General features: G+C 65.2%; 1 protein-coding gene across 3 annotated transcripts in view; it reads right to left on the bottom strand.

Annotated features, from left to right (window-relative positions):
• Positions 1-18,447, bottom strand: part of Nfatc1 (nuclear factor of activated T cells 1) — a 127,269-nt gene extending 108,822 nt beyond the window's left edge. For 2 of the 3 annotated variants that reach the window (XM_042668318.1, XM_042668320.1), the window contains exons 1-2: positions 18,217-18,447; positions 4,654-5,734 (exon numbers count right to left, since the gene is read on the bottom strand). In XM_042668318.1, coding sequence (XP_042524252.1) covers positions 4,654-5,734; positions 18,217-18,343 — 1,208 coding nt within the window. In that variant the 5' untranslated portion in view covers positions 18,344-18,447. Of the gene's footprint in view, positions 1-4,653; positions 5,735-15,039; positions 15,165-18,216 lie in introns of those variants that run through there. The other variant, XM_042668319.1, reaches the window with a different exon arrangement.
• Between the last annotated feature and the right edge of the window lie 9,445 nt (positions 18,448-27,892).

Genomic DNA, 27,892 nt, shown 5'->3' with positions numbered 1-27,892 from the left:
GCCCAGGCAGGAGAGACCATGAGACTCCTATCTCCAATAAACCACCAGAAAACCGGAAGTGGCGCTGTAGCTCAAGTGGTAGAGCACGCGCCTTGAGCTGAAGAGCAGTGCCCAGGCCCAGAGTTCAAGCCCCACGACCGACCAAAATAAAAAAAGAATCCAGTTGGAGCCGGGCACTGGTGGCTTACGCCTGTCATCCTAGCTACTCAGGAGACTGAGATCTGAGGATCACGGTTCAAAGCCAGCCCAGGCAGGAACATCCATGAGACTCTTTTCTTCAATTAACCACCAGAAAATGGGAAGTGGCGCTGTGGCTCAAGTGGTAGAGCTCGCCTTGAGCTGAAGAGCTGAGGGACAGCGCCCAGGCCCACAGTTCAAGCCCCACGACTGACAGAAAAAAAAGAAGAATCCAGTTGGGCCCATGATGACGGACAATGACCTAATGTCCCCTGAAATGCAGACCATACAGCGCGGCACCTAGGGCTGTGTGCCACAGCGTCCACGCGGGACATGCCTGCCTTTAAACAGCACCACACACCGTGCTCCCGTTTCCAAATGTCCCATATGGATGTTTAGGGCCTGAGACTAGGAGATAATGCTTGAGCGGCCGGCTGTACACACGTCTCCGACTGAGGAACACAGGCAGAGAGCAACCGGGACCGGAAGGAGCAGGCGCTCCCGCTGCCGCCCACACCCTGCACCTGGAGAGCGGGGCTGGCCCTGCTCTGGGACCGGCACCCGCCCCGTCCCTCTGCCCAGGGGTGCACAGGCGGCCCTGGCAGCTCAGGCCCCGGGAGAACAGATGGCTGCTGTGGCCTCCCCCTCCCCCCTCTCCCCGCCCCTCCCCCCGCCCGCCCGGCCCTCGCAGCTGTGGGCACAGGTTGCGGAAGCCCCTCCCTGCTGCAGTCCTGCTGTGGGATGTCCTGAAAAGGCCAAACAGGAAAAGCCAAAGCAGAACAGGCCGGACTCAGGCCTAGGCTGCCCCGGCGGGACGCGGGGGAGAGTCACAGTTGCTCAGCCCGGGACGAGGATCTGCCCTGAGGGGACATCGCCCTCGTGGCCCAAGCAGACCTGTCCACGTCTCAAACACAGACCCTGGAGCAGGAAGCAGCTCATGAGGACCACGGGGGCCCACCTGCGGCAAAGCTGTTCAGTTAAAAATAAAAGCACTGCGCTGGAGAATGGGCCTGCCGCGTGACAGCAGCCACGGGTTCTGTCAGAGAGGAGAGCCAAGAGCCCGGGAGAGCCGGGGCCACACGCGAGCTCCCTGACCGACTGCCAGCGTGCACACACGACCTCCCTGACAGCCGGTGTGCACACACGACCTCCCTGACTGACTGCCAGCGTGCACACACGAGCTCCCTGAATGACTGCCAGTGTGCACACACGACCTCCCTGACTGCCAATGTGCACACACGACCTCCCTGACTGCCAGTGTGCACACACGACCTCCCTAACTGCCAGCGTGCACACACGACCTCCCTGACTGCCAGTGTGCACACACGAGCTCCCTGACTGCCGGCGTGCACACACGACCTCCCTGACTGCCAGTGTGCACACACGAGCTCCCTGACTGCCAGTGTGCACACACAAGCTCCCTGACTGCCAGTGTGCACACACGACCTCCCTAACTGCCAGCGTGCACACACGACCTCCCTGACTGCCAGCGTGCACACACGACCTCCCTGACTGCCAGTGTGCACACACGAGCTCCCTGACTGCCAGTGTGCACACACGACCTCCCTGACTGCCAGTGTGCACACCCAACCTCCCTGACTGCCAGTGTGCACACACGACCTCCCTGACAGCCGGTGTGCACACACGACCTCCCTGACTGACTGCCAGTGTGCACACACGACCTCCCTGACAGCCGGTGTGCACACACGACCTCCCTGACAGCCGGTGTGCACACACGACTTCCCTGACTGCCAGTGTGCACACACGAGCTCCCTGACTGCCGGCGTGCACACACGACCTCCCTGACTGCCAGTGTGCACACACGAGCTCCCTGACTGCCAGTGTGCACACACAAGCTCCCTGACTGCCAGTGTGCACACACGACCTCCCTAACTGCCAGCGTGCACACACGACCTCCCTGACTGCCAGCGTGCACACACGACCTCCCTGACTGCCAGTGTGCACACACGAGCTCCCTGACTGCCAGTGTGCACACACGACCTCCCTGACTGCCAGTGTGCACACCCAACCTCCCTGACTGCCAGTGTGCACACACGACCTCCCTGACTGCCAGTGTGCACACCCTACCTCCCTGACTGCCAGTGTGCACACACGACCTCCCTGACAGCCGGTGTGCACACACGACCTCCCTGACAGCCGGTGTGCACACACGACTTCCCTGACTGCCGGCGTGCACACACGACCTCCCTGACTGCCGGTGTGCACACACGACCTCCCTGACTGCCGGTGTGCACACACGACCTCCCTGACTGCCGGTGTGCACACATGAGCTCGCTGACTGCCAGTGTGCACACCCGACCTCCCTGACTGCCAGTGTGCACACACGACCTCCCTGACTGCCGGCGTGCACACACGACCTCCCTGACTGCCAGTGTGCACACCCGACCTCCCTGATTGCCAGTGTGCACACACGACCTCCCTGACAGCCGGTGTGCACACACGACCTCCCTTACTGCCGGTGTGCACACACGACCTCCCTGACTGCCGGCGTGCACACACGACCTCCCTGACTGCCGGCGTGCACACACGACCTCCCTGACTGCCGGCGTGCACACACGACCTCCCTGACTGCCGGTGTGCACACACGACCTCCCTGACTGCCGGTGTGCACACACGACCTCCCTGACTGCCGGTGTGCACACACGACTTCCCTGACTGCCGGTGTGCACACACAACCTCCCTGACTGCCGGTGTGCACACACGACCTCCCTGACTGCCGGTGTGCACACACGACTTCCCTGACTGCCGGTGTGCACACACGACCTCCCTGACTGCCGGTGTGCACACACGACTTCCCTGACTGCCGGTGTGCACACACAACCTCCCTGACTGCCGGTGTGCACACACGACCTCCCTGACTGCCGGTGTGCACACACGACCTCCCTGACTGCCGGTGTGCACACACGACCTCCCTGACTGCCAGTGTGCACACACGACCTCCCTGACTGCCGGTGTGCACACATGAGCTCGCTGACTGCCGGTGTGCACACACGAGCTCCCTGACTGCCAGTGTGCACACACGAGCTCCCTGTCAGCATATACACATGACCTCCCTGTCAGCATATACACACGAGCTCCCTGTCGGCATATACACACGAGCTCCCTGTCAGCATATACACACGAGCTCCCTGTCTGCATATACACACGACCTCCCTGTCAGCATATACACACGAGCTCCCTGTCAGCATATACACACGAGCTCCCTGTCAGCATATACACACGAGCTCCCTGTCAGTGTACACACACGAGCTCCCTGTCAGCATATACACACGAGCTCCCTGTCAGCATATACACACGAGCTCCCTGTCAGCATATACACACGAGCTCCCTGTCAGCATATGCACACGAGCTCCCTGTCAGCATATGCACACGAGCTCCCTGTCAGCATATACACACGAGCTCCCTGTCAGCATATACACACAAGCTCCCTGTCAGCATATGCACACAAGCTCCCTGTCAGCATATACACACAAGCTCCCTGTCAGCGTACACACACGAGCTCCCTGTCAGCATATGCACACAAGCTCCCTGTCAGTGTGCACACGAGCTCCCTGTCAGCATATACACACAAGCTCCCTGTCAGTGTGCACACGAGCTCCCTGTCAGCATATACACACATGCTCCCTGTCAGTGCACACACAAGCTCCCTGTCAGTGTGCACACAAGCTCCCTGACTGCCGGCGTGCACAGGCCTCTCTCCTGGGAGGAGGGGGCAGGCATGCTCGCTGCTCTGGGGGTGTGGGCGTGTGCAGTCAGCAAAGCCCCTGTGGGCGTGGCAGCCCTGGACGTGAGTTTTACCGAGAACATGGCCATGTGCACACCCGTGGCCAGCCCCGAGGAGGTGGGACTGCTCCCAGAATGCACACGTGGCAGCCGGGAGCGTGGCCTGCAGGAAGGAGGTGTGCTGCTCCCGGAATGCACACGTGGCAGCCGGGAGCGTGGCCAGCCCCGAGGAGGTGGACTGCTCCCAGAATGCACATGTGGCAGCCGGGAGCGTGGCCAGCCCCGAGGAGGTGGACTGCTCCCGGAATGCACACGTGGCAGCCGGGAGCGTGGCCTGCAGGAAGGAGGTGGACTGCTCCTGGAATGCACACGTGGCAGCCGGGAGCATGGCCTGCAGGAAGGAGGCGGGACTGCTCCCGGAATGCACACGTGGCAGCCGGGAGCGTGGCCTGCAGGAAGGAGGCGGGACTGCTCCCGGAATGCACACGTGGCAGCCGGGAGCGTGGCCTGCAGGAAGGAGGTGGACTGCTCCCGGAATGCACACGTGGCAGCCGGGAGCGTGGCCTGCAGGAAGGAGGTGGGCTGCTCCCGGAATGCACACGTGGCAGCCGGGAGCGTGGCCTGCAGGAAGGAGGCGGGGCTGTGCCGCTGCTGATGGCATTCAGGGGTGGTGTTGGGGCAGCCTTTGGGACGGGGTCCTGGGGTGAGACCAGCCTGCCCACTCCTGCTTACCTCATGTAGGACACGGGGGCCAGCGACTTGGGCTTCGCCCACTGGTACGGGGCCTGCGGCACGGACAGGTACTGCTCGCAGAAGCCGCCCTTCCTCAGGTGCTGGAAGGCGAGGTCCTCGGGCGGGAAGTCGCAGGCGGGCGAGGCGGCGCCCGGCTCGGCCCCCGCGGGCTCCACCTTGAGCGCCACGGGAGGCGCGGGCTCCGGGGCCGTCTTGCGGGCCTTGGTGGGGACCCCGTCGCCCAGGTCCAGGCTGCTGTCGGTGGTGAGGGCGTTGATGGCCGCCACGATGGCGGAGCTGGTGTACTGGGTGGTGTTGCTGAGCCAGGTGTCCTCCGTCACGCTGGCGCGGGGGGAGCCGAGCGGCGAGGGCGCCGGGGACTGGCGGGGCGAGCAGGGGGCCTGGCTGCCGTTCAGCCAGTACTTGCGCTTGTTGCAGGGGGACGTGGGCCTCGAGCCCCGGGCCCCCAGCCAGCTCTCCTCTGTGACGCTCGCCCGGGGCGAGGTGGATGGAGAATGGCGAGGAGAGCCCAGCAGGTGGCAGGCGCCCAGGCCCCGGGGAAAGGCCTCCTCCGGGTCTGTGGTCTTCGGGGACACGCAGGGGGACTGCCAGGGGGACGTCTGGGGCGAGGCGTAGGGGTAGGAGTGGCCGGACTCGTAGGAGGAGGCCTCGGAGTTGCAGCTTCGCGAGGAGAGGCTGCTGGCCGGGCTCAGGCAGGACGGGTCTCGGTAGGCCTCCAGGCCGGGCAGGGGCAGCGTGGCGGTGGACGGCGAGCGCCGGCAGCTGGGAAGCAGGTCCTCCACGTCCGCATCGTGGAGGAACGGGCCGCCCGCGTGGTGCAGGCCCAGGTACGACGTGATCTCGATGCGGGGGCTCTCCAGGGCCAGAGCGCCGTTGGGCCGGTTGTTGCCAGAAGACAGAAAATACCCCGAAGGCCCGCCGTCCACGGCACCCCCATACCCCAAGGGGTGGCCAGCGGGAGGAAGAGCTGGCACACCAGGGGCGGGGGGCTGGAGGTCATGGCAGGGCCCGGGCAGAGGCAGCGTGGAGCTGACGGAGGGCGGGGCATAGCTGTAGTGCTCTGGAAGGGGAAAGAGAAGAGATGGTAAACCCCGGAGTTCAGTGGACACCAGACCTGGCACCCACCGTACCCCACAGCCCCAGACCCACCCCCCTGGCCTCACCCCTGCGTCCAGTCTGCTCCAAAGCCGCCCGCCCGCCTCAGCTGCCGGGTCCCTGGACGCCCTCTTGAGAGGTCTGACCGGCGACTACTGTCTTCTGCTTTTCACTCGACAATCTGGACTTCCGAGCCCAACCCAACACCTGGGTCATCAACTATGTATTTTTTTCTCTTTTAAGAAATGCCACGCCAGACACTGGAGGCTCACGCCTGTCATCCTAGCCACTCAGGAGGCTGAGATCTGAGGATCGCGGCTCAGAGCCAGCCTGGGCAGGAGAGTCTGTGATTCTTATCTCTACTTAACCTCAAGAAAACCAGAAGTAGAGCTGTGGCTCTAAGCGGTAGAGCCCTAGTCTTGAGCTAAAGAGCTCAGGGATGGCACCAGGGCTCTATGTTCCAGCCCTGTGGCCAACAACAACAATAAAGCCAGCAAGCAAGCAAGCAAGATCAATCTAATATTGTGTGTTCATTCATTTATCTCTTTGGCCAACAGAAACCAAGTTCCAAGCAATTAGGAATTTTTCCTGCCTTACTCTGGTTCACAGCTGTCTTCAGAGCCTCACAGTATGCCTGGCACAGGTAAAGCGTTTAATTGGGGGTGGAGGGAACACATCTCTCCTGGCGTCACCCGGTGGGCTGAAAGACCACAGGCCAAAGGCCACCTGGGCTATGCAGGAAGCCCCTCTCTCCACAAAGCAAGCAAACGTTCATTCTGTTTCGTGGGCAGATGGTGGGTGGATGGGCAGACAGATGAAGGGACAAGTGGATGAGGGTGGATGGGTGGATGGATGGTGGGTGTGTGGTGGGTGTTGGAGAAAGGACTGGGAGGCGTGTGGACAGAGGGAGCGGTGTTCCAGACATAGTGACTCGGCATTTAATCCATTTTAAGAGGGAGCGCTCACTACCAACGCAAAGAAAACACCTCAAGGATAAAACAAACAACGGCAGCAAAGGGAAAAACCACGCGGGTCCTGTGGTCCTCATGACCCCGAGGCTGGCTCACACCCAGAAGTGTGTCTTCTAAACAAAACCAAACACGATCCGATACCTGGCTAGATGTAAGGATTACTATGTTCTCATGGTACTTCAATAACTATCCTTCAGAAATCACTACTATTATAATTAGCAATCTGATCAGGAGCACCATTCTTCTGGATTTCTGGTTTGAAAGCCTTCCTCCAGCCTCCTGGAGCCTCTTATAATGAGCCTAGAGATGAGAGTTTCCAGGTCTCTAAATAATGAAAACCAGAACGTGGAAATTCTAGATCCATCTCCTGGCTTAGGTGCTCTGGCTGGAAGGTGTTTTATTCAGGGCAGCCCGCTGTGTCCTGGTTGAGGAAGCAATGAGGGTGAGTTCCAGAAAGTGAGGACCTCACACCCAGTGTTGTCTAACTGGAACGGGCCAGCTGCGGCCAGACACCATGCCTGCTGAGTCCCGAGGTGGATTCTGCGTGCCCGCCAGCCTTCCATCACCTCCACTATCACGAACTTCTTCTGTCAGTTCAAAATTCCCAGATGTGGGATGGGGCCTGCTGTGAGCCGCTGAGACATGAGCTGGACACGCAAAGAGAGGAACATCAGAGGACCCCCACAGTCCTTACCACGAGCCCCGTGTCTTGTCCAAACACCCAGTCCCTGGTGAAGAGATGAAGCTGGGCTCTGATGTTGAAGATTAGAGGACAACCTTGGAGAGTCACCCAGAAAGCCACTCCCAAGAGTAGAAGGTGGAGATTCCAAGGCGGAGCAGCGGGAACAGCCGGGCAGTGGGGGGCAGCGTGGCCCCTGAGCCTGGCTTGGAGTCCACTCTGGTGGCCCCTGCTGACTACCTGAGCCCAGGCCGCTGCTATGATCATCAAATCCCACGGTGGCCCGTGCCCCAGCCCTGACGACAGAGATGGCCCCGGGGTGGCCTCTGGGAAGGCCCAATTGGAGGCATGGGCTTTGTGCCACGCGGCGAGGACTCTGGCCCACAGGGACCCGGAGGTTCTGGGCGCCAGCCAGGCTGGAGCACACCCGGCCGTGGGCAGCCAGTGGCCTGGCTTCCCTGTGAGGCAGCCAGCAGTCGGCCTAGACCTAGCCCCAGCACGGCTGCCCGTGCTGCCCGCCGCTCCTCTGCCAGCATTGCCAAGTTATCTAAAGATACATCTGTGCAAAAGAAGTTCCTTCCAGTCACCGACGCACTGCTGTGTGGTCCCCTGCAGATGACAGACAGCGTGGTGGGTGAGCAGAGGTTTTGCTAGTGGCTGACCCTGCACTTCTGAAACCAGACTCGAGGCAGACGGACGGCGGAACGGGAGAGTGGGGCCCTCAGCTAGGTCTCCACCGGAGCTCAGTAGCTGCATGCTGACAATGGAGGGGAGCCCACAGTGGCAGGGTGGGATTCTGAGTCACTAGAGCTCAGCGAACAAGTTCACTACCGTTGGAACATCCTTCAACCCAGGGCAAGCTACAGAAATACCCGCCACCCCTGCTCCAGGTGGGAGCTCAGCCTCACCCCTGCCACAGGTCGCCCATTCCATCAGCAGCCCACCAGCCCACGGCCGAGCCCTGTGGGTGTGAAGCTCCTGGCGATGAGCGACCCACATCTGGGCCAGCGTGGAGGCCCGGGCCCTGCCCCGTGCCTCTGCGGTGACCAGGCCCAGCTCCAGCTGCTTTGGCAGGAAGCCCGTGCTGTGACAGCAGGAGGGTGGCGAAGGGCAGGCAGGAGGAGAGGAGGCAGCCTGGCTGCTCTTCCGTGGAGTTGTCCTGGGAATGGGGTTTCTCTAGAAGGTGTCTGGGTCCAGGGATGCACCGAGGAAGAAGGAGCCTTCCTTAGTCCCAGCAGAGCCCAGCATGGAGGGGCGGGGCCTGGCACGGACCCAGGAAGCCCTTATGGAAACGAAGGATTTAACAGGGAGAAGGAGAACACATAAAACCTTTATTAGAAAAAAAAAAGCCACTGGGCACTCGAGGCTCCTATCATCTTAGCTAATCAGGAGGCTGAGATCCGAGGATCACCGCGCAAAGCCTGCAACAGCCGGAAAGCCAAGAGACTGACCCTTATCTCCAATTAAACACCAAAAAAAGCTCAAATGGCACAGTGCTAGCCTTGAGCAAAAATAGCTCAAGTATAGTGCTCAGGTCCTGAGTTCAACCCCTAGAACCGGCACAAAAGCAAAAGTAAACAAATAAACAGAAGAGAGTTTTCCTTAGACAAAGTGTAGACTGGAAGCTTAAATGCTGGACCTTCCCAGGTCAAGGAACCAAGGAACTCTGAGAGAAGGCCTCCCCCCTGGCTGACAGGGGGCGGCCTCTCCTCCATGGATTGGGACGGGGCCTCCCGTGTCTGTCATGTCACTGTGCGCAGTACCACGGGGCACTGCAGGGTCACTGAGTACCGGTGTGGGAGCCGGGACGCGGGCTCTGCGGAGGACACGGGGCATTTCCGGCTTACACTGCTCCTCACCGGCCTCGGCAAACACCACGCCCAGAGGAGCTGAGCCTCATCCTTCCAAGCCATGTGTGTCAAAGAGCCTGTGGCCTCCTGGAACAGACGGCAGGGCACACGCCCTCCCTCCCACGGCCCTCCCTCCCTCGGCCCTCCCTCCCACGGCCCTCGGTCCTCCCTCCCACGGCCCTCCCACGGCCCTCGGCCCTCCCTCCCACAGCCCTCCCTCCCACGGCCCTCCCTCCCACGGCCCTCGGCCCTCCCTCCCACGGCCCTCGGCCCTCCCTCCTACGGCCCTCCCTCCCACGGCCCTCGGCCCTCCCTCCCTTGGCCCTCCCTCCCTCGGCCCTCCCTCCCTTGGCCCTCCCTCCCTCGGCCCTCCCTCCCACGGCCCTCGGCCCTCCCTCCCACGGCCCTCGGCCCTCCCTCCCACGGCCCTCCCTCCCACGGCCCTCGGCCCTCCCTCCCTCGGCCCTCCCTCCCACGGCCCTCGGCCCTCCCTCCCACGGCCCTCCCTCCCACGGCCTTCCCTCCCAGGGCCCACGGCCCTCCCTCCCACGGTCCTCCCTCCCACGGCCCTCCCTCCCACGGCCCTCCCTCCCACGGCCCATGGCCCTCCCTCCCACGGCCCTCGGCCCTCCCTCCCATGGCCCTCCCTCCCATGGCCCACGGCCCTCCCTCCCACGGCCCATGGCCCTCCCTCCCACGGCCCTCGGCCCTCCCTCCCATGGCCCTCCCTCCCATGGCCCACGGCCCTCCCTCCCACGGCTCATGGCCCTCCCTCCCATGGCCCACGGCCCTCCCACGGCCCTCCCTCCCACGGCCCATGGCCCTCCCTCCCACGACCCTCCCTCCCACGGTCCTCGGTCCTCCCTCCCATGGCCCACGGCCCTCCCTCCCACGGCCCTCCCTCCCAGGGCTCACGGCCCTCTCTCCCACGGCCTTCGGCCCTCCCTCCCACGGCTCTCCCTCCCACGGCCCTCCCTCCCATGGCCCACAGCCATCCCTCCCACGGCCCACGGCCCTCCCTCCCACTGCCCACGGCCCGTCTCCGGCGCGGCGGGGCCGGTGGCGGGATATGCCTCCTGGGCACCCAGCGTGGGGCGCTTTGCCATCACGCCACCATCAGATCTCAGCCTGGACTGCAAAGCCAAGGCAAGTGGCTTGTATCTTTCAGTTCCAGAACAGGCCCTTCCCTCTACCCCGGCCGCAGGACACAAAGCCACGAACAGCACGAGGGGCCTGCCTGCCACGTCTGTCCAAATGTCTGCTCCCTGCTCTGTGCCCGGCACCGCAGGCCTGCCTACAGGCAGCCCACACGTTAGCACTCCTTGGGACAAGACAGCACACAACAGAGCAGCAAGTGCAGGAAGCCTGCCAGGGCGGCTCAGCCACGGAGTGACAGACAGGAGCAGGTTCAGAGGTGCCGCAAGATCCCGGCTCCCTGCCACAGCAACAACTAGCAACGCCGGCGAGGCAAACAAGCCCCTAGCCGCCCCGCCGTGGTCCTGCACCAGCCGGTCCGATCCCAGGACCTCACCTCACCCAAAGACCCTCAGGAGCGCCTCCTGACGTCAGGCGGTCTGGCTTCAGGCTGGCATTCACTAGCCCAGTCCTCCTCTGAAAACACCATGCAGAACATCACATCTGCGGAAACAGACATGCCTGCCTTAATTAAAACATCTGTGGAGCCTGAGGCCAGCCAGACTGCCAGGAGGGAAGGCGGGAATGTTTCCCCACACCTGAGTGCACACAGGGCCCTCCTGCCTGGAGGACGGTCCCCAGGCTGCTCCCCACCTCCGGCCGGGGAAGCAAAGTCATCCCTCTGCTGCAGATGGGCTGAGAACACAAATGCTTCCAGATCCCAGTGCAGCCGCGTCCCTTTCCACACACAGCGAGCCTCAGAGCTCAAGGCAGGTGGGCAGAAGCGTCTGTGCCCAGGCCCAGGGCGGGCGGTGTCCTCCCGAGTTGCCAGGGTGACGGTGCTGGTGTTCAGGCCAAAATAACGTAGAAAACAGGGGCCCCCGGGCGGGAAGTGGCCCGCCCGCCTTCCAGCTGCCCAGCAAAGCAGCTACTTCCTGAGCCCCAGAAGAGAGCCGCAGCCCTGCCTGCCCCCTGGCCGGGACCTGGGTGCTGGCTGTCAGGCGGAGACAGGAAGATTGGGGCCCTGAGAACAGGCGTTACTCCTGTTCCCTCCTGGGTCGGGTGTTGTAGAAACTCCCTTTTTATTCTCTCAACAAATGACTGTTGAAGACCCACTCAGCAGCTGCCGAGCACTGGGCAAGTTTAAAGAGCCACGAGAGACCTTCCTTCCCTCCGGAGAGCTGTGGGCACTGGGGGAGGAAGTGGTGGGTGTGTGCCCCTCCCCTCCCCTCCCCTCCGCTCCGCTCCCCTCCCAGACCCGGCCAGGCCTGCCCTCCCCTCCCCTCCCCTCCCCTCCCCTCCCAGACTCGGCCAGGCCTGCCCTCCACTCAGAAGGCCCAGTCCCTTCCCGCTCACCCAGCTGACAGGCTGACACCTGTGCTCAGGACTGACCCCGTCCTTGGACACAGCGTGAGATCCTACGGTCAGTACAAGCTATAAAACTTACACTGCTTCTATTTGTCATAGACCTCAGAATTATTCACTTATAAACAGATTCATTTCCCACATGTAATGTAATATGGTAGTAATGATAAAGTGCTCGAGTATCTCACAAAAATATGCCCCCCCACACACACGCATGCGCACATGCGCATGCATGTATATAAAATGTCTTCCAGCAACTTCTGACACCATATAAAGGAGAAGTGCTCTGGTTCTCACTCTCTGGCCTAGGCCTCCCTGCCCAGCTCTCTGTGCTGGAGTGCTCGAGTATCTCACAAAAATATGCCCCCACACACACACGCATGCGCACATGCGCATGCATGTATATAAAATGTCTTCCAGCAACTTCTGACACCATATAAAGGGGAAGTGCTCTGGTTCTCACTCTCTGGCCTAGGCCTCCCTGCCCAGCTCTCTGTGCTGGAGTGCTGGGCCCCAGTGGGCTCTGGGGTTGCTCCAGTGGATACATGCTTAGCAAGGATGCTCCAAGGCCTTCCAGAGATTGTGTCTGCACAGAGAGCACTGTCCCGTGAGCCCGGCCTGGGCTTCCGTGAGCCTGCAGCCGCAGCAGCATTCAGGGCAGCAGGGGAGATGGCCAGAGGTGTGATGGAGGGTTAGTTCCTAAACTCAGCTGCACCCCAAGCTCACAGCTGCCTGCTTCCCAGAGCCCCACTAAGTGCCCCTCAAGGGCTGGGGCCCAAACTGGCCTCTCCTGTCCCCTTCCGCAGATAAGCCAGAATCTTTAGGTCACAGTATGCTCTAGAAATTCCCAGGGAGATTCTGGCAAAAGCTGGCCACGCAGAACTGCTGTGTCCAGCTATGTACTTGGGGGGCATAGAGGTGGCCATGGTCCAGAGACCCCAGAGGACCTGCCTGCCCACCCTCAAGACCGACAGGCCCGACTCCTACACATGCATCCCTCAAGGAGGCAAAGGATGGACCTGAGCCAGCTGGAGGCACCCTTGAGAGGGGCCCACAGTGGCCCCTCCAGAGAGGGTGGAGCCTGGGTCCTGGTCCCTGCTCTGCTCACAGGGTTAGCAGTTGGCTGTGTAGGCGGTGAGGCCCTGCTCAATCTTCACGAGTGCTGGGAGCCAGGGTCCCGCACATCCAGCCAGCAGTTCTGTTCCCAAGGACACAGGACCTCATGAGAGGAGAGTTGCACAAACAGCCACCGGGCCATGGTAAGACGGCCAGGCCACACTCACGGAAGGCCAATGTGGACACCGTGAGGAGGTCAGGTGAACCTGAGATGTTAGGGAACAAGTCCAGCGCTGAGGGACTCTCTTCCAAAACCCCCCTCCTCTAGGCAGAGGCTGGAGAGGGTCCACGCACGGCTACAGCTGCCCCCTGCCCCTGGGAAGGACAGGGCACCCAGGGAGGCCGGGGCCCCAGACCGTCCCAGGCTTCTTTGGACAAGGGTCTCTCCCTTACCTGCCCCGGCCCCCACCACGCCCGAAGACCTGGGCTAGCCACAGATTAGGATGTAGAAGCCTCTGGGGCACACGGGGGCAGGAGCCATCAGAGGGTGGAGGCCGCTGGCACGCCCACCTGGCAGGCTTGTACCTTGAGCATGCGGGTGGTGAGATGCGACACACTCGTGCGGGCAGGGTGCACCCCCTCCAGGGCTCTGGGAGCCTTGGGAATACGGAGCTGAGCCGGCTGGGAGGGCCAGCTACTTCTGTGGCTCTGGGCGGGGGGTGGCCCTGGCCCTGGCCCTAGCCCTGTCCGTGGGCCCGGGAGCGGGGCTGGCCCTGGCCCTGTCTGTGGGCCCGGGAGGGGGGGCTGGCTCTGTCCGTGGGCCCGGGAGGGGGGCTGGCCCTGGCCCTGTCCGTGGGCCCGGGAGGGGGGCTGGCCCTGGCCCTGTCCGTGGGCCCGGGAGGGGGGCTGGCTCTGTCCGTGGGCCCGGGAGGGGGGCTGGCCCTGGCCCTGTCCGTGGGCCCGGGAGGGGGGGCTGGCTCTGTCCGTGGGCCCGGGAGGGGGGCTGGCCCTGGCTCTGTCCGTGGGCCCGGGAGGGGGGCTGGCCCTGGCCCCGTCCGTGGGCCCGGGAGTGGGGCTGGCCCTGGCTCTGTCCGTGGGCCCGGGAGGGGGCTGGCTCTGTACGTGGGCCCGGGAGGGGGGCTGGCTCTGTCCGTGGGCCCGGGAGGGGGGCTGGCCCTGGCCCTGTCCGTGGGCCCGGGAGGGGGGCTGGCCCTGGCTCTGTCCGTGGGCCCGGGAGGGGGGCTGGCCCTGGCCCTGTCCGTGGGCCCGGGAGGGGGGGCTGGCTCTGTCCGTGGGCCCGGGAGGGGGGCTGGCCCTGGCTCTGTCCGTGGGCCCGGGAGGGGGGCTGGCCCTGGCCCTGTCCGTGGGCCCGGGAGGGGGGCTGGCCCTGGCTCTGTCCGTGGGCCCGGGAGGGGGCTGGCTCTGTCCGTGGGCCCGGGAGGGGGGCTGGCTCTGTCCGTGGGCCTGGGAGGGGGGCTGGCCCTGGCTCTGTCCGTGGGCCCGGGAGGGGGCTGGCCCTGGCCCTGTCCGTGGGCCCGGGAGGGGGGCTGGCCCTGGCTCTGTCCGTGGGCCCGGGAGGGGGCTGGCCCTGGCCCTGTCCGTGGGCCCGGGAGGGGGGCTGGCCCTGGCTCTGTCCGTGGGCCCGGGAGGGGGGCTGGCTCTGTCCGTGGGCCCGGGAGGGGGGCTGGCCCTGGCTCTGTCCGTGGGCCCTGTCCTTTCCACCTCCTCGTTCCCCGTCGGGGCTGAAGCCTGGGAAGGCGCAGTGCTGCTGCTCAACTGGGAGCTTCACTTTCGACAGAGACAGGGACGGCGGCGGCGTCTCGGCGGAGCCGGGTGTCCGCGGGGGCCGGCCGCCGGCCGTCTGTCCGTCCGTCCGCGGGGCCAGCTGTCCCGGGCCGGCCGCTGTCCGGGCGCGGACGGACACCCGAGGCGCCCCGGCTCGAGGGCGGCCTCCGCGGGCCCCAGGCCACGGCCGGCTCCGGCCGGCGGCTTCCCGCGGCCACCCGAGCGGCGGGCGCCGGGACTCGGCGCGGGCAGGGCCGTCCACAGGTGGCGCGGGCTCGGCGGGGCCCTCCACGCCCCGTTCCGCCCGTCCGTCCGCGCCCCGTTCCGCCCGTCCGTCCGCGCCCCGTTCCGCCCGTCCGTCCGCGCCCCGTTCCGCCCGTCCGTCCGCGCCCCGTTCCGTCCGTCCGTCCCGTCCCCCCGCCCGGCCCACCTGCGGCCGCGGCGCCCCCGCCGCTCTGGTCGAACTCGAAGAGGAAGTCGAAGTCGAACTCGGGGTCCTGCTCCAGCCCCGTCATGGCGGGGTCGGCGCCCCGCGCTCTCCGCTCGGCGCCCGGCGCGTCCCCGCCGCGTCCCGCCGCCCGCCCCGCCCCGCCCCGCCCCGCCCGGGCCGGCCGCCCGCCCGTCCCGCCCCGCCCCGCCCCGGTGTTTCCGGGTTCACATAAACAACCGGCTCGCGCGCGGCTTCCCAGTGCTAAGTGCGCCCCGCCGCCGCCGCTCCGGCCGAGACGCCTGGAATCTTCCAGAAGTGACCCCGTTTCTTGGCCAAGCCCATCTTACTTGCAGAAGGGTCGCGGCCGGCGGGAGCCCGCCCGGAAGCCCGGCGTCCGGAGGGGACGAAAGCCCCGCGACCCCCCGGCGGCGCCCCGCGTCCCCCGACTGCACCCCGCGACCCCGACTGCACCCCGCGACCCCCAACTGCACCCGCGCACCCCCGTTGGCGCCCCGCGTCCCCCTGCTGCGCCCCCGCGTCCCCGGCGGGGCCCTGCGCGCCCCCCCCAGGCTGCGCCCCGCGTCCCCCGGCGGCGCCCCGCGTCCCCCGGCGGCGCCCCGCGTCCCCGCTCGAGGCGCCCCCGCAGCTCCCGCGCACGGCCCCCACCGCCAGCCCCCAACACGGCGCCCCGTGCCCTGCGGGCCGGCCAGGGCTGCGGGGAGGCCCCGACAGCACCAGACCACCGCGGGCCTCGGGGCCGTCCACCCTCCTCCAGCCTGTCCCACCGTGGCTTCTAACTTCCCGGGGCCTGGGGCCTGCACCGCGCACGCCCGGGAACCGCGGCCCGGCTGAGCGTGGGGGCGAGGCTGGAGGGCAGCGGCCGCCCCGCGGGTCACCAACGGCGCTCTCCCCAGGTGGTGGCCGGCCTCACGTGGCTGCGGCTTCCCAGGACCCCGACCGAGGCCTGCTTTCCTCCCGTGATAAGCCGCGCCGGTGTGGCCTGATTTCGTTGCTAATAATAGTCCTTACTCGGAGATGCGGGTTGGAGGGCTGTTTTGTTTTAGCGTGCGATTCTGCTGACCTTCGGGCGAATGGAAGCCCGGCTCTCCTCCTCTCTGTGGCCACCTTTCCACCGCCAGCAGAAACCTCACAGCGGCCGTCCTGCTCAATGGCTCCGCCAGACGCTTTCTGCCACAGGGGTGTGGACAGCCCGACCGATGGCCCTGCCACCAGGCCCCAGGACAGCCACAGGGCTCTTCGCTCAGAAGCCCGACTGACAGCTGGCTTGTCCACAGCCCCACCCCATCGCTCGGGCCCGAGGTGCCCAGCCGGGCCTGTCCTTCTGAGCCCGGTGTGGAGGCTGACCTGCCTGTTCGGCAGACACTGTCTTGATGGATGTGTTTAGCTTGGACCGCTTCCTCACAAGGCTGCAGGACGTTCATGGGGTTCAGAACTCCGGAACAGGGTGTGAGGAAGCAGGGCTGGGCACGTTTTTTATCTGGTTTGGGAACCACCACCGAAAAGCAGGAGGACAGGGTTTGCTTTGTTCCCGTGGGAGGGGCCGTGGTCATTGTGTGGAGCAGCGCTGAGGGGTGGCTGCCCACGGGCCTGCATTTCTCGGGGCATTCTTCAGGGGAGAACACAAGCCTTCAGAAAGCGGGCCTCCTGCACTCCCATCCAGACGCTCCTGCGGCCGGAGGGCGTCAGAAGGATTTCCCTGGACCCTCGGCTAACAGCTCCCATCCCGTGGGCTGGCCTACTTCACACTTTCTAGGTAGTCCCATTATGTAGCCACTGTAAAATCCACCCATGTTTTGTCTAGGGGTGTTTTGCCCTAGGTCCACTGTCTCTTAGCAGAGGCCCCACCTCTGTATTTTCCTCTTGTAAGAGGTGAGGGAAAGATTTATTACAGAATGAAACACTGACTCACCAAGCAAAGGGGTCTAGGGTTGCAAAGACTGGGAAGTGGAGAGGTAACCACCCAAAGTGCACAAAGGCTATTAAACTTCTCTCATAGCAAAAGTTTGTCATGGAGGCATTTTTTTAAAAATGACCCCATGTTTCAACATTAAAACCTTATTTAAGTTAGAATGAAATGGCTAAGAAACACACAACAGGGCTGGGAAGGTGGCTCAGTGGTACAGTGCTTGCATGCATGAGGTCCTGGGTTCGATTCCTCAGCACTACATAAGCAGAAAAAGCTGGAAGTGGCGCTGTGGCTCAAGTGGTAGAGCACTAGCCTTGAGCTGAAGAGCTGAGGGACAGCACCCAGGCCCAGAGTTCAGGCCCCACGACTGATGAAAAGAAAAGAAAAAGTAGCACACATCATCCAACTCTTTTGGGCCCAAGTTCTCAGGCTGCGCGCCCTGGGTGGGGGCTCCGAGCTTGCCCCTCCCGCGGCCGGTGGCTTTGTGAGGGACCCGCGCTCCGCAGCGGGCTCTGGGCAGCACGGCCGGCCTCAGTGTGGGCATGCACAGCACCGGCTCAGCAGACTGCTTCTGCTGATAACCAGCAACGGAAGGTCCTGAAGATGCCCACAGGTGTCCTTCGTTACTCCCGGCCCCTGCTGCGCGTGCTGCGGGGCGCGCGGGGCGCAGGGGAGCCCCGCACAGGCGCGGAGGAACGGCCCTGACAACCAGAAGCTGCTGGCGCCCTGCCGTCCCTCCCCAAGCTTTCCAGAAGCCAAGACCCGCCGAGCAGCGAGCAGCGTGCGTCGGGGCCTTCCTCCCACTGGGCTCAGAGGGGCTCGAGGGGCCTCGAACCCGGCCCCGACCCCCCGACCCCCCGGCGGGCTCCCCGGCGCTGGGGCAGAGGCGCCTGCCACGCTGGCTGGGCAGGCGGGCACAGGACCCCAAAACTCTGGCTGCGGGGCTGCTCTAGGCCCGCGGCGGCTCCGCCTCCCTGGGCGGGCCGGGCGGGCTCCGTGGCTCCGACGGGCGCCCCATCTCGTCCCCAGCCCACACGGCGGCCCAACCGCCCGCATGTGAACGGAGCTCCCCGCAGAGCCGCCGCGGGTCCCGGCCGAGCTCGCGCCTCGGCGCGGGGGAGCAGGAGACACCTATTGGCAAGGGAGCGCTCGGGAACGGGGCTGTGGGGGACGGGGGGCGGCTGGGATCCGCGCCCGCTGCCGGGGCGCGCGGCTCACGGAGGTGCGGGCACGGGCGGTGCGGGGCTTACCTTCCTCGGCCGCCTTCATGGCGCTGCCCGAGTGCCGCGCGGGCCCCAAAGTTTCTCCGCTCCCGCGGAGCGCGGCCGCAGGGCGCAGCGGGGACGTGGAGGGGACGGGCCGGCTGGTCCTTGGCATCCACGCGGCGGCGGGAGGAGGAGCGGGAGCGGCGTCCCGAGACGCCGGGCCGCGCTCAGCGCCACGCGCCGCGGGTAGGCGGCATCGGGGGCCGCGCGCGGGGCCGGGCCGGGGCGGCTGGCGGGCTCGGAGGGGCGCGGCGCGCCCGGGAGCCTGCGCTCGGCCGCTGGGATCCGCGCGGCGCCTCCGCCGCCCGGCTCGGAGCCGCCCGGTCCCGCTCTGACGCAGGGCCGCGCTCGCCTCCGGCCTTTTTAAAGCTGGAAAACACCTCCCCGCCCCCCGCCGCCGCCGCCCGCGCCCCCTCCCTGCAGTGACATCACACCCGGGCCGCCCGGCCCGCGCGGGCCCGGGGGACGCGGCGCCCAGCGCCGCCCGCACGCACATGCGCCCGCGGGACGCCCCTGGGCGGCCGGGCGCCGCGGCCTGGTGGGGCGCGCTCCGTGGCGGGGGGCGCGGGACCTCGGGAGCGGAGACTGGGCTTGGACGGCGCGCGGGGCGGGCGGGCCCCGGGGCGGCGAGGCGCACGCGGGGACGGGGGGGGCGCGCGAGGAGCAGGCCGGGCGTCCCGCGGGGGCGCCGGGGCACACGCGGCGTGGGGCGGGGCGGGGCGCGGAGACAGCCCGCACGCTGAAGTCATTAGGCCGGCTCGCGGGCTTGCCCCGCCGTGGAAATCTGGAGCCGCGCTTCCCCTGGCCGGGAGAGGAAGTCCCGTCCCGCTAAATTACTAACAGACTGCGGGCGCCCCTCCGCCTGCCCGGCAGGTGGGGGACGGCGGCCTCCGTTCTCCCCCGGCCGCCCCGTTTTTCCCCCTCCCGTCCCCCCACATCGCCCCGTCCCTCCCCCCGGCCGCCCCGCCCCCCGGATGGCCCCGTCCCCCTCATCGGGCCGCCCCGTCCCCCCAGGATGGCCCCGTCCCCCCCCCGCCGCCCCGTCCCCCCAGGATGGCCCCGTCCCCCTCATCGGGCCGCCCCGTCCCCCCAGGATGGCCCCGTCCCCCTCATCGGGCCGCCCCGTCCCCCCCAGGAAGGCCCCGTCCCCCCCCCCGCCGCCCCGTCCCCCCAGGATGGCCCCGTCCCCCCCCCCCCCGCCGCCCCGTCTCTCCCCTATCGCCCCGTTCCCTCCCCCGATTGCCCCGTTTCCCCCGGATCGCCCCGTCCCCGGCCTCCCGCGGCTCCCGCGCTCCGGGGACCGGCGCCGGGCGGGCGGCTCCTTAGGAGGCGTCAGAGAAACGCCAAAGCAGAACAGTGACTCCGGCGGCCCGAGAGCTCAGGACCGCGCGGGGCCGCCGTGCCACGCGCGCCCCCAGGGCTCCGCCCCGGGACCCGGCAAGAGGGGCGCAGTGGGAAGCGTGGGCGCCCCGCCGCCCGCTTCCTTGGCCGCCTTGCCCGTGCGCGCCCGCAGGCGGCGCCGCAGGCTGCTCTGTGGGGGCCGGGGAGGTCGGGGGTCCCTCCGGAGGTTCGGGGGGGGCAGGGGCTGGGGAGGCCGGGGTTGCCCACGGAGGCGCCGGGGGTGTGGGTACTGGGAGGCCGGGGATCCCCACGGAGGTTCCGGAGGTGCAGGGGGCGGAGAAGCCGGGGGTCCCCACGGAGGCGCCGGTCCAAGCGGCTGGGGCGGCCGGCGGGAGCGCGGGGGAAGACGGCCGGGACGCGGCGGGGGAAGCCCTGAAAGGGTGCGGAGCCCGGTGCTAGCCCGGGCCGGGCCGCCAGGGGGCCGGCCGCCCGCGCCCCTCCCTCCGCTACGTCCCAGACCCGAGTGCCAGGGTTTCGCCCGGAGAGTTTCCGTCCCCGCCCTCGCCGCGCGGCCGCAGCCGGCGGGCTGGGCCGGGCCGGGCCTCGGTCCCGGCGGCGCGCGGAGCGCCGGGTTCGCCTCGGGGCTTCTCCAGGCCATCGGGTCACGTCCGAGGCCTCCCGGGCCCCCCCGCCGCCCACCCGAGGGCGTCCCCAGCCCGGGACCCGTCGCTGGGCTGTGTGGGCCCCCCTCCCGCCCTCCCCTCCGGTCCCCCTCCCGCCCTCCCCTCGCACCCCCCCCCCGTGCGTAACTCTGCACCCCGTCCAGAAAAGCCCTCTCCCGCCGTCCCGCGCCCTCCGCGTCCCCCGCGTCCCCCGCGGTGGCGGAGCCCGGCCTGTTTCCCTCTGTTTAATGCCGTTGCCCGGGCCACGGCGGCGGCGCGCCAGGCGCGCGGAGTTCCGGAGGCGGCGCGGAGCGGCCGCTGGGCCGGGCCCGGGTCCCGCCCGGTCCCCGCCCGGCCCGCGCTCGCCGCGCGCTCGCTTGTGCGCTACCAGGAGGGGCGCTGCGGGTGATCTCGGGGCGGCGACGCGGCCGAGCGCGCCCGGACCAGGGCTATTTTTAGACGGCCGTGTTTTCTGCGGCTCTGGGGCGAGCTGCCCGGGCCGCCGGGCGTGGCGCCGGGACCCCGGAGCCTCCTGGGGGTCCGTCCGCTGCTCCGGACGCGGCCCCGCCGACGGCCGCCCGGACGCGCGCTGCCCCGGCCCCGCCGACGGCCGCAGTGCGCAGCATCCACAAGATTTTTCCGGAAAACAAATCACACGGAAAAACCCACCTGCCAGCGACAGCGCACTGTCCGCACTGGCCCCGCATTCTGACACACGCAGCCCCCCGCAGGTCTGACACACGCAGCCCCCCGCAGGTCTGACACGCTCAGCCCCCCCGCAGGTCTGACACGCGCAGCCCCCCCAGGTCTGACACGCTCAGCCCCCCCCAGGTCTGACACGCGCAGCCCCCCTGCAGGTCTGACACGCGCAGCCCCCCCAGGTCTAACACGCTCAGTCCCCCCAGGTCTGACACGCGCAGCCCCCCCAGGTCTGACACGCGCAGCCCCCCCAGGTCTGACACGCTCAGCCCCCCCAGGTCTGACACGCTCAGCCCCCCCCAGGTCTGACACGCGCAGCCCCCTGCAGGTCTGACACGCTCAGCCCCCCGCAGGTCTGACACGCGCAGCCCCCCCAGGTCTGACACGCTCAGCCCCCCCAGGTCTAACACACGCAGCCCCCCCAGGTCTGACACACAGAGTGCCCTGCAGATATGACACACGCAGCCCCCCCAGGTCTGACACACAGAGTGCCCTGCAGATATGACACGCGCAGCCCCCCCAGGTCAGACACGCGCAGCCCCCCCAGGTCTGACACGCGCAGCCCCCCAGGTCTGACACGCGCAGCCCCCTCAGGTCTGACACAGAGTGCCCTGCAGATATGACACGCGCAGCCCCCCCAGGTCTGACACGCGCAGCCTCCCCCAGGTCTGACACGCGCAGCCCCCCCAGGTCTGACACGCGCAGTCCCCCCAGGTCTGACACGCGCAGCCCCCTCAGGTCTGACACGCTCAGCCCCCCGCAGGTCTGACACGCTCAGCCCCCCCCAGGTCTGACACGCGCAGCCCCCTCAGGTCTGACACGCTCAGCCCCCCGCAGGTCTGACACGCTCAGCCCCCCGCAGGTCTGACACGCGCAGCCCCCCCGCAGGTCTGACACGCTCAGCCCCCCGCAGGTCTGACACGCGCAGCCCCCTCAGGTCTGACACGCGCAGCCCCCCGCAGGTCTGACACGCGCAGCCCCCTCAGGTCTGACACGCTCAGCCCCCCGCAGGTCTGACACGCTCAGCCCCCCCGCAGGTCTGACACGCGCAGCCCCCCGCAGGTCTGACACGCTCAGCCCCCCGCAGGTCTGACACGCTCAGCCCCCCGCAGGTCTGACACGCGCAGCCCCCCGCAGGTCTGACACGCTCAGCCCCCCGCAGGTCTGACACGCTCAGCCCCCCGCAGGTCTGACACGCGCAGCCCCCCCAGGTCTGACACGTGCAGCCCCCCCAGGTCTGACACGCGCAGCCCCCCCAGGTCAGACACGCGCAGCCCCCCCAGGTCTGACACGCGCAGCCCCCCCCAGGTCTGACACGCGCAGCCCCCCGCAGGTCTGACACGCTCAGTCCTCCCCCAGGTCAGACACGCGCAGCCCCCCCAGGTCTGACACGCGCAGCCCCCCCCAGGTCTGACACACAGAGTGCCCTGCAGATATGACACACGCAGCCCCCCAGGTCTGACACGCGCAGCCCCCCAGGTCTGACACGCGCAGCCCCCCCAGGTCTGACACGCGCAGCCCCCCCAGGTCTGACACGTGCAGCCCCCCCCAGGTCTGACACGCTCAGTCCCCCCCAGGTCTGACACGCGCAGCCCCCCCAGGTCTGACACGCGCAGCCCCCCCAGGTCTGACACGTGCAGCCCCCCCCAGGTCTGACACGCTCAGTCCCCCCCAGGTCTGACACGCTCAACCCCCCGCAGGTCTGACACGCGCAGTGCCAAGTGTGTCCCCCTCCCCTCTGACACAGGGTCGGCCCCAAGCCGTACGTGACACCCGGAGGCGGCACCCAGGAAAGCAAGGTGGCGTCTGAGTGTGTACTTACTTGTCTCTGTGTGTGTGCGTGCCAGCGCTGCCAGAGCCTCAATCCACCCGCGTTTCCTGTGTTCACGGAAGATCAGAGTGTCCTGGACTAACTGCCTGGGCTGGCCTTGAACCACGGTCCTGATCTCAGTCTCCTGGGGTAGCTAGGTTCTTCAGCGGGAGCCGTGGCGCCCGTTTCTTCCAGGTATGAGCCACTGGCTCCCACCTGGGCCCGGTGGGACCCAGGGCCCAGCGGCCGGCTCCACCATGGAGCCCAGCCCCACCTGGCTGCTTCTGAAGCTGGCAAAGTGTCAAGTCAGCGCCCAGTCTCCCGGCTCTGCGACCGGACCAGTGTGACCCCTTCAGATATCCCCTCCATCCCCAGTGTTTAGCCCAGGCGGGTGGGGGGGTAAATTTAGGGTCCAGAGATTTTACACTGTATTTCTTGCACCATGTCTTTGAGCTCTCCCTCTCTGGGCCTGCATCCAGCCCCACCCCATGCCAACCACCTCCACACGCAGCTTGCACCCCAAAGACCCCAGCCCAGGCCCTTAGGGGGTGTGGTCTTGAAGGGTGTTAAGACCTCCTGCCCTGCCCCCTGTGGTCCCCTGTGGGGTGGGGGTGGGGAAAGAGGAGGACCAGGAGGAGGGCAACCTCAAGGAGGACAGCGTGGCTCCTCCCAGGGAGGGCCCACCAGCACTTTGTGCCTCACCACAGGCCGTGGAGCTAGCCAACCACAGTCTGAGACCTCTGGACGTGTGGACTGAAGTCAGCCTTTCTCCTTTTCAACGTGATTTACTGCAGGTGTTTGTCTTGGTGACAGTAAGCTAACAGAGGTCCAAGAACTCAGATGTCCGTCAGTCGACTTCCCGCCCACTGGCATGTGCCCATGGTATCAGGACCAAGTCCAAACTGCTGGGCCGGGCCCCCAAGGGCCCCACCGTCTGCACCCCGACTGGAGAGGCCTGCGCCGGTAGGCCAGCCCTCTGCCCGTGTCTGGGCTTCTGTTTGCTTGTTGTGGAGTCATTGTTAAACATAGAGTGTTGAACGCTTGCAGAAGCTTTCTCTTTCCATCCAGCCGGGTTCTGTGTCATCTGTTTGGGAACTCTCTTGTTGGGTGAGTGTTGGTGATCACTGTGTGCCCTCTTCGTTGGTCTCCATCAGCTTCCCATCCCTGGGATGACTCGTTTACAAAGAGGAAAGGTTTGTTTAGGCTCCAGTCCACCACCAGTTTCCCTGTAATCCCGAGGCTGTGGAGAGGCTGCACACGAGGAGCAGCGGCAGGTGACCGGGCCTCCCTTCAGCTAGGAAGGGGCAGGGGTCCCAGAGCCGCCCTGTTCTGGGCAAGCCCCCTTGGGGCCACACCCGCAGCCCACCAGCTTTTGAGGGACGGTGAACAGCCACGCAGCAGCCATTTCTCACAGTTACTCTGATGGCTTTCCTGAGGTGCACTTTACGTGCAGGATCCGCTGAGCGCTCAGTGGGACAGCATCTGGGCCGGCGTCAGGGCCTCCTGGAACTGGGCGGGGAGGCCGGCCAGCTCGGTGTCACACCCTCACTCCCAGGCTGTGCAGGCTGTGGAGGCAGGGGGAGCACTGGGTTCCGAGCCTCCCAGACCTCAGCCAGGTCCTCACCACTGCTGAGTGGTGTCTCCACTCTGCTGGAGACAGCACAGACTCGGACCCCTCACCCTTTGGCTGCCCCTCCCCGGGGTCCAGACACCCCACATTCTGGTCTCCCACCGAGTGATCCCTGAGCTGCCCCAGTAAGAGCCTGGCACCAGACAAGGCTTCTGCTGAGAGCCCCAACTCCCCAGGGATTTGAACCCCACACCAAGTCACCGATGCTGTGCCATGCTTTCCTGTTTCCCACAGCAACAGAAACCTGGCGTTCCTGAGCTACGTCTGGGGGCACAGGGGCCACAAAATTAGGCTGGCCAGCGCCCTCCAAGCCTTTCATTAATGCTGGGACAGGGGGGCTTTGGAGGAAGGCAAAAGGAAATAGCCCTCCAACCAGGAAGGAAGAAAAGGACAAGGGGCTGAGCAGGCCTCAAGCCGGCTTGAGGAGCGTCTGCACCTGTGCTGCTCTGGGGAAACACACGTGGACAAGCTGACCTTGAGGGTCTCCAATGCAGCCCAGGGCCCAGAGGCAGCGGCAGGCTCATCAAGAGCTGATTGCCGGTGCTGTGAGAGTGAGCAAGGGTCAGTCTGACTAAAATACCACACATACATGAGTGAAACACAGCAGTGAAACCCCTTTGGACAATTACCACACTCAGAAAGTGACAGGGATGTGAAGCAGGCCCGGGGAGGGAGGCCAAAATGCTTTATGTACAAGTGTGAGAACAGTGCCGCCGGCTGAGGCTGGTGTGGGGAGATGGGGAGGGAGGCCGGGTGGGGTGAGCTTCAAGGTCCACTGTCTGCATATATAGAACTGTACAACCCACAGATGCTACTGTAAGATGTAAGAAGAAAATTAAAAAAGGTTAGAAATGTAGGCAAAAGCCAGGACAAATGGCTTCTACTCTTGGAAGTCTCTTCTTTGTTCTACTCTTCTCCAGAAGCATTGGATTCGGGGCCTTGAGCTTCCTAGGCCGGCACTCTGCCACTTGTCTGCTTAAAATTTTGCACAACCATCAGTGCCTTCGCCAAACATTCTGTTCTGTTCCTGTCCAGAGAGTCCAGACCCCCTGGGACCACCTTCATCACCAGTTCAGCAAGATTTGGGATTTGTTTCTGAACTCAAAGCTGCGCACTTCTTTGCAAAATAGTAACGCTACCACCGGCAGCAGCAGCAGTAATACTATAGTTCTCCGATGGCAGCCCTGTAACTTTCTTTAAATGACTCAGTTTACTCAAATCCTTTAAGAAGCTGCCTGGGGAGCTGCATTCTCCACTCAGGCCCGAGGCTGGCCTTTGCCTTTTTCTTTTCTGATGTCTGAGGACAGGCTGACTTCATTTCTCTCCGTGTGGGGAGTGTGGCAGGTGCCTGGGCCCAGGCACCTCAGCCCAGGGCAGATCAGATTCTGCCTCCGCTCAGACCCAGCCTGCCACAGGTTTTGCCCAGCTTCCCAAACTATTTTTAAAGTGTTTTGCTTCAATAAAGCTCTAAACAAGTTTTTCCAGGCACTTTTTCCATTAATTTTTAAACTGGAGCAAATTTCAAGGGAAATTTAATCCATGTGTTTCTGATTCATTTACACTCTGCCCGTCGCGATGTTGTGTTAGGCTTCTGATGTCTGCTGCGATCTTGATTTCTCCCTAGAAGCAGAAGTGTGAATTTCGTCGCACAGAGGGGGCAGGCCCGGCTGGCCTCTGCCCTCTGCCCCACAAGGGTAGTGCCCACCACAGCCCACCAGGCATCTGCCAGGCTGGCCTCCACTCAGATGGTCCTTTCCAAAAGCCTGCCTTCCCCTCCCTCCTTCCCTCTTTTCCTCCTTCCCTCTCTCACTCTCTTTTTTTTTGGTGCTGGTCCTGGGCATCTTGAACTCAGGCCTGGATGCTGTGCCTGAGCGCTCTTGTTCAAGGCGAGTGCTCTACCGCCTGAGCCACACTTCTGGCTTTTTGGTGTCACCATTCTCAGGTATCAGCCTCCTGGGCAGCTAAGGACACTGAGCCATGGGCACCAGGCTACATCTTTCCTTTTTTAATTTAAAAATTTGTAGTAAAATATAGATAACATGAATTGGCCATTTTAACCAATTTTTAAGTACGCCCACAATGTTACCATGTCTATCTCTGGAACTTTTCCATCTTCCCAAAGTGAAACCTGCCCCCAGCCCCGGCCCGGCACCAACCTGGCCGCTGTGCAAACTGTCCTCAGCTTCTCCTGTGTTGGTGGTGGTGGTGTATGTGCGTGTCTTTCTTTTTTTCTTTCTGAGGTGGGTCTATGTATGTTATCCAGGATGTTCAAGTGATTTTCCCACTCAGCCTCCTGAGTAGCCGGGCCCCCAGGGAGCCCCTCGGCCAGCTTCCACTCCCCGGCCGGTGGATGGGGTCTGCTTCCTTCCAAGCCTTGCTGGAGGGCGTTTCTCACGTTCCAGCCCGGGCAGCAGGCTGCTGACGGGGAAGATTACAAGGGGTGAATGTAGCCTGCATCATGGGGCGCTGGGCCGGCGGGTAGGCTCCCTGCAGCACAGACAGGGCGCCGAGGAGATGAGGACAGCTGCACCCCCTGTGAGACTGGACTGCCTCAGGCCACCTGCTCTCCCCCCTCCTTCTGTGTCCCTCTAGTATCGGTCTCCCTGTAGCTCCCTGTCTCTCCCTGCCTCCCCTCTCCTCCTCTCGTGTGACCATCAGGGCCCCGTGTCCACATTCTCGGTCTCTTTTTAGGGCCCTGGGACTTAGTGTTCACCAAAGGCCTGGGGACACTTGCCAGCATTGAAGATGGCCTATTGGGTGGGGCTTGAGCAAGCCAGGATGCTCCCGTATGTCTGGGGTTCTGTATCTTCTGGGTGCTGAGTGGGCTGCCGCGTGACCAGATCACCCCTGCCTGGTACTGAGCTGTTTCGGAGTCCTTTAGGTATCTTGGCTGTAATTCCTCTCCATCCTGGCTGGGGGCCTGAAGGAAGATTCCAGAGTCGGAGAGCAAGGCGTCCTGGGATGGGCATGGGAGAAGGAGGCCTGGAGGGGCCCAGGAAGGCCATGAGAGCAATGGAGCCCGGCTGGGCATTGCAGTGCCATGGGGGAGGGGCAGGGAGGCCTTGGAGAGAGGTTCTTAGGACTGGGCTCCTGGGTCTGGGCTCCCTGCCCAGGAGACACTCACCCTGCCGGTCCCAGGATGCCCCTGCTGCCTCCCCAGCTCCTTCCGCTCCCAGCTCCATTCCATTAAGCCCGAGTCTCAGAGCTTTATGAGTCTTCCCCAAGCTCGAGCGCCCTTTTCCTAGCCGGGGGTGTGTCATTAACCACATTCTGCCCTTTTCCCTGGAGTCCTCCTCCTCCCTCTCCACCTTCTCTCTGACATACCATCTGTCCCCACTTAGGAATTAGGTTCCTGGGCCTTAAAGTCACCCAAAGCCAGGAGACACCCCCCAAAAATAAACATCAGTGGCCATCTCTCGCTCAGCCCAGTCTGCTGCTACCTGTGGCCATTCAGGCCACAAACTGGGGTGAGAGGCATGGGTGGGGGCAGGGAGGGAGCCCATCCTGGGTGAGGGAGAG

The sequence above is a fragment of the Dipodomys spectabilis genome, unplaced genomic scaffold, assembly GCF_019054845.1.
Source record: "Dipodomys spectabilis isolate Male_0828 unplaced genomic scaffold, ASM1905484v1 ptg000432l, whole genome shotgun sequence".
Taxonomy (NCBI): domain Eukaryota; kingdom Metazoa; phylum Chordata; class Mammalia; order Rodentia; family Heteromyidae; genus Dipodomys; species Dipodomys spectabilis.
The sequence above is the reverse complement of the archived record's forward strand: the minus strand, read 5'-3'. Positions and strand labels throughout refer to the sequence as shown.